This window comes from Triticum aestivum, chromosome 7D (assembly GCF_018294505.1).
Source record: "Triticum aestivum cultivar Chinese Spring chromosome 7D, IWGSC CS RefSeq v2.1, whole genome shotgun sequence".
Classification (NCBI taxonomy): domain Eukaryota; kingdom Viridiplantae; phylum Streptophyta; class Magnoliopsida; order Poales; family Poaceae; genus Triticum; species Triticum aestivum.
The window spans coordinates 640,080,733-640,085,716 of NC_057814.1; the positions used below are offsets into that span (position 1 = coordinate 640,080,733).

Below are 4,984 nucleotides of genomic sequence, written 5' to 3' on the forward strand. Positions count from 1 at the left end.
TTATCTAATAATATTTATTTGGCTCCATTTGTATCTGGAATTTTTTTTATTTCCTAAAGGAGTTTTGGTCTGGCAATTTTTTCTCATAACAAGACAAAAAATAAAAGAAAGAACAAACTACTGTAGAGGCAGACACCACATTCGGCCCATTCCAGGCCATCTACCGAAACAGAGCCCCACAAGACAAAGGATCCATCGCGAACCAACCTGTGGTTGGATGGTTAGAGGGACTGTGGTATCCCCAACCAACCAGGGTTCAAGTCCTCGTGCTCGCATGTATTCCTAGATTTATTTCAGGATTTCCGGCGATGCGCATTCAGTGGGAGGAAACATTCCCGTCGATGACGAGGTGACTATGGTGATATGCCGGCTCAGTCTTTCAGAGGTGCTCATAGGAGTAAGGTGTGCGTGTCTGCGTTCATAGGAGTGTGTGTATGCGCGTGAATATGGTTAAAAAAAAGATAAAGGATCCATTCGATCCTAAAAAAAAGAAAAGGACAAAGGAACCATCCATCCATCCACCCTACACCAAAGTTTCCAGGTCTCTTGTCCTCATCACCAAACCCCATCATCACAATCGATCTGATGATCTGATCCTCACTCCAATACCAATCTTTCGACGCCACTCCTTCAAGCATCATCATCGCCCCACCTATAAACCTCTCACGAACCAAGAACCGAGTAGGCCGAGCAACAAGGAGAACCGTGGAGGCTTTCTTGGTCGCTCGCTGCCCGTCCGCATGTCCATGTCGAGCCCGGTGCACGCCCGGAAGGCCCTCCACCTAGTCGCCATGAAGGCCAAGCTGCAGAGCTTCCTCGGCCTCCGCCTCCTCCTCGTGGCCGCCCTCGCCGCCTTCCTCCTCCTCTTCTCCGCGCGCACGCTCTTCTCCTCCTCCTCCTCCCCCGGCCAGAGGTCCGCCGCCTCTCAGCTGCACCTTAGCGGCGCGGGCGACGACGGGTCGTGCTCCAAGCTGCCGGCGCCGGTGGCCGACGCGCTGGTGCACTACGCGACGTCGAACACGACGCCGCAGCAGACGGCGGCGGAGATCGGGGTGTCGCTGCGCGTCCTGCAGCGCCGCTCGCCCTGCAACTTCCTGGTCTTCGGGCTGGGCCTCGACAGCCCCATGTGGGCGGCGCTCAACCACGGCGGCCGCACCGTGTTCCTCGAGGAGGACGCGTCCTGGATCGCCTCCGTCCGCTCCAAGCACCCGGGCCTCGAGTCCTACCACGTCGTCTACGACACCCGCCTCACCGAGGCCGACGAGCTCATCGCCCTCCGGGACCACCCGGGCTGCACAGCGCAGCCGGACCTCGCCGCCGCCGCCGAGGCCTCCTGCCGGCTCGCGCTCCGCGGCCTCCCCGCCGCGTTCCACGAGGTCGAGTGGGACCTCGTCATGGTGGACGCGCCCACGGGGTGGGTGCCGGAGGCGCCCGGGAGGATGGGCGCCATCTACACCGCCGGCATGGTGGCGCGCGCGCGGCGGCCCGGGGACGGCGCCACCGACGTGTTCGTGCACGACGTCGACCGGACCGTGGAGGACAGGTTCTCCAAGGCGTTCCTGTGCGACGCGTACCTCGCCGAGCAGGTCGGCCGGATCAGGCACTTCGTCATCCCCAGCCACAGGGAGAAGCCCGGCACGCCCTTCTGCCCTCAGAATTAAATCTTTTTTTTATCATCCAGTGTACTAGCAGGACTAGCTGCACTTACCTTGATCAAGCATACCTCAAGACACAGCATATATACACTGAAGCCCAGTTCATACATACACCATTATATTGGAGGTAATTACTTGGCGCTTGATCGGGTCCGTCGGATCGAGAAACGATCGGTTCACGATCGCATAGTCCAGAGAAAATGAGTGTGAATTTTTTTAATACCGCGGTTGCAACTGTTAGCGGCGCCCATGGTTGCTGGTCGTTGATCAAGAGTGGAACCTATATCAGGAAAACTATCCGTTGTAATTATCCATTATCTTCATTAAAGTTGTATTTTTGCAAGATGTTTTCCTTTTTCTATCTGGCTCATAATAATGGAAATTTATTTGTTTGTTTCATTTTTTTTGTTTGTAGCAATAATACCAGCCCAGCTCTGATGAATATGAATACTTGCATTCTTTTTGTAAGGCAAGTTATACAAGTTAGTAATCTGTTGGAAAATGCAGGATAATTGCACGTGAGTGTAATTTTAGTAATTAAGACAAAAAATTGCTAACGAGGTTAAGATGGCGCACTACTGGAATCGGCTACTTTGCTCAGTTTCCTGGGCACTTGGCAAAGCACGGATAATACTCGGCATTGTGTTGTCGAAATCTGTTCTCGGCAGTCAAGACTTGGTTCGAACTTGGAAGTACGGCGGCACTCATCAATTTGCTGAGCACTCGACAAACACCTAATAAGCAGAAAACTACCACGTTAGATGGAACGACCGGTAAACGACGATGCATAACGGTAAGATGTTTTTGCTAGAGTGAAACCCAGCGGTCCTTGGACGATTAGCTGCGTGACGCGTGGTGCATGTATTCACGTGTTTTATTTTGTTTTTGAAAGAAAGTACGTACGTACTTCTCCATGTGTGTTCTTCCTTTCTAAATGGCCAGCTGGACGCTGTCAGCAGCAAGGGAGGTGGAGCTTCGTGGCGATCCGTGCAGCGGGTACGCTCCCGACGGGATCTCACATGGATTAACGTGAGCTAGTCATCCCTATGTTTGACACTAGCTACTACCTGCGTTCCATAACATAAGAACGTTTTTGGCACTAAACATTCTTATATTGTAAAGGCTATTATATTGTGGGACGGAGGGAGCAGTACTTAATATAGGCTGTGAGCAGTAGTCTAGGTCGCTTTGGCAGCATGTGGCATTGGTTGCTGTATTCTGTTGCTCATCCATGGGGCAATGAAACGAAGAGATGACACCCAGAGAAAAGAACATCTATCAATGTTACTGTCCGAGTCAGATGGCAGGATCTCGACGAGTGAACACTGACAGATTCGAGTCCACTAATAGTTAGCGTTGATCTTTCTCCCATCCTACTAACGATGGAAACATCAGGTGCGCATCCCCAGGAAGAACCTCGAAATTGAGTTTGAATCGTGAACGGGTTCCAAGAATTTGCTAACAATCGAGGTCAAGAACGTGCGTACGTGTTTCAAATGTGACATGTAAGTCTGTCTGCTGTTTCTTTTCTTTTTACACAAGAGAAGATGCCTGGAGGTGTTCCAGTGTATACTTTCTTTTTTTTCTATTAGAAAAATACATACAGGAGGCAAACAGTACACAAAGATTCGTGCCGGACACAGAAAAGTCACCTCCTTGCCACGGAGGGCGGCTTTGAACGTAGCAATTGAGCATCGCCACGTGTTGCGGAGCGTGCGTTGGTCGGGGCCGTGCCCTGAGCAGCTCCTAGATACTGTTGCCTCGTCAACAGATCAAATCTTTTCATAAATGTTTGGATCAGACTGTCTAGATCTTTTTTCTCATCCACCGACAGTAATAAAAATTGTTCGGACCGGTCCGTATGTCTGAAATCTCACAAACCGGCAGCAAATGAGGGAGAGTCTGGGCCACCGCCACGCCAAACGCGGGCACGTCCGGCCCACCCAAATTCAAGTCAGAGCCCACGCATTTGGACACTCACACCATTGTTTTCGCGCGAAATCCCACGCTTTCCCACTGCAATGTTGCCTTTTGTGACAAATAGTGTAACAGCCCTCTCAATTGTCTGTTACTGGTGGTTCTCAAAAAACTAGAAATATTTATTCAAGCCTGAAAAATGGTTTTGCACCTTATTTCGCATATTTAGTTCTACATTTATTTTCAACTTATTTGCTTAATGATAGACTTCGTAGTACAGTAACAAAAAATTGTTCTCTATATTTTTGTCCTCAAATATATGGTATAATGTGTTTCGTGTAAAATAATACCCCTCTTTTCTTTCGAACCTGCAGACAAGACTTGCTAATACAGTAGAGTAAATAAATGAAGCAACATATGTTGCCGTTAAATAGTAACAAGGCAGTCTTTGATAGTCCGACGAACAATCCCAAAGTACGGTTTGATGGGAAGTGTTTCTCTTTCAAGGTAAATGCGTCAGTGGTTAATTTTTAATCATGTCAATGAATTTACACCTTTTGATAAATGAAATATATTTTCATTGCCTGAAATGGCCATCATGCTGACCAAACTGCATTCTCTCTTGATCATTGAACACTTAAGGAAGATACACTTACTTGACCATGCCTACGAGCTACACATATAGTCTCTTATGGCTGTCAAGCATGGACTCCCAGGAGACATCGCGTACCCAAATGAACCGAGATCAAAGATCAATGTTGATGTTGACTTGAAGCAGATGTACCGGGAGATTGAGCTGCCACGGGGCATGACCGACATTGAGAAGGAGGTCCTGAAGAATGTCCACAAGACAGCGACCGACGCGACCAAGGGGCGTGCAATGTCGTAGATCCATGGCCAACAACCTAAGCTCAAGGCCAAGAAGCAAAAAGAGATCACCAAAAGGATCAAGCTTACCAAGGCACATTTGTCTGAGCTATTTGATTTACCACGCTAAAATCAATGGCGCGTAGAAGTTTCGAGGCATTTCGATCTTCATGTCCGAGCTTGGAATAATTATATCTTAACTTCTGCTTTGGTACAACCCCCTAAACACATCAACGGATGAGATCTCTTCATACCCCTTTATATTAAAAGGGTAGAATGGTCTTTTTAGAAAATGCATCGCCCGCACTGATACGCGGAGGTCAACTGGGCCAGCCCAGCAGCGAACGGTCTCTATAATGAAATAGTGGAAAATCCAAAGAAAATATGTATGCAGCGGGAATCAAACACGGGAACTCCCGCTCTCAAGCAAGCGAGCCAAACCATTAGATCGACTGAGCTATATTGGTTAATGAGCAGCACGTAATTCTAAGAACTATGAACATGGACAGATTGAACGTTTTTTGAATTTTTGGATGCAACCTTTC

General features: G+C 48.7%; 1 protein-coding gene and 1 pseudogene across 1 annotated transcript; both read left to right on the top strand.

Moving 5' to 3' along the window:
- The first annotated feature begins 538 nt into the window (after positions 1 to 538).
- LOC123169221 (glucuronoxylan 4-O-methyltransferase 1) lies at positions 539 to 2,054 on the top strand. Its single transcript, XM_044587061.1, has one exon. It carries the CDS (start codon positions 741 to 743, stop codon positions 1,659 to 1,661), a length of 921 nt encoding a protein of 306 aa, XP_044442996.1. The 5' UTR covers positions 539 to 740; the 3' UTR covers positions 1,662 to 2,054.
- Positions 2,055 to 2,222: 168 nt separating this feature from the next.
- LOC123171519 (uncharacterized) lies at positions 2,223 to 4,569 on the top strand (annotated as a pseudogene).
- Positions 4,570 to 4,984: the final 415 nt, after the last annotated feature.

Excerpts from the sequence above, each read along its gene's own strand:
- LOC123169221 (XM_044587061.1), top strand. The coding sequence starts at position 741 with ATGTCCATGTCGAGCCCGGTGCACGCCCGGAAGGCCCTCCACCTAGTC.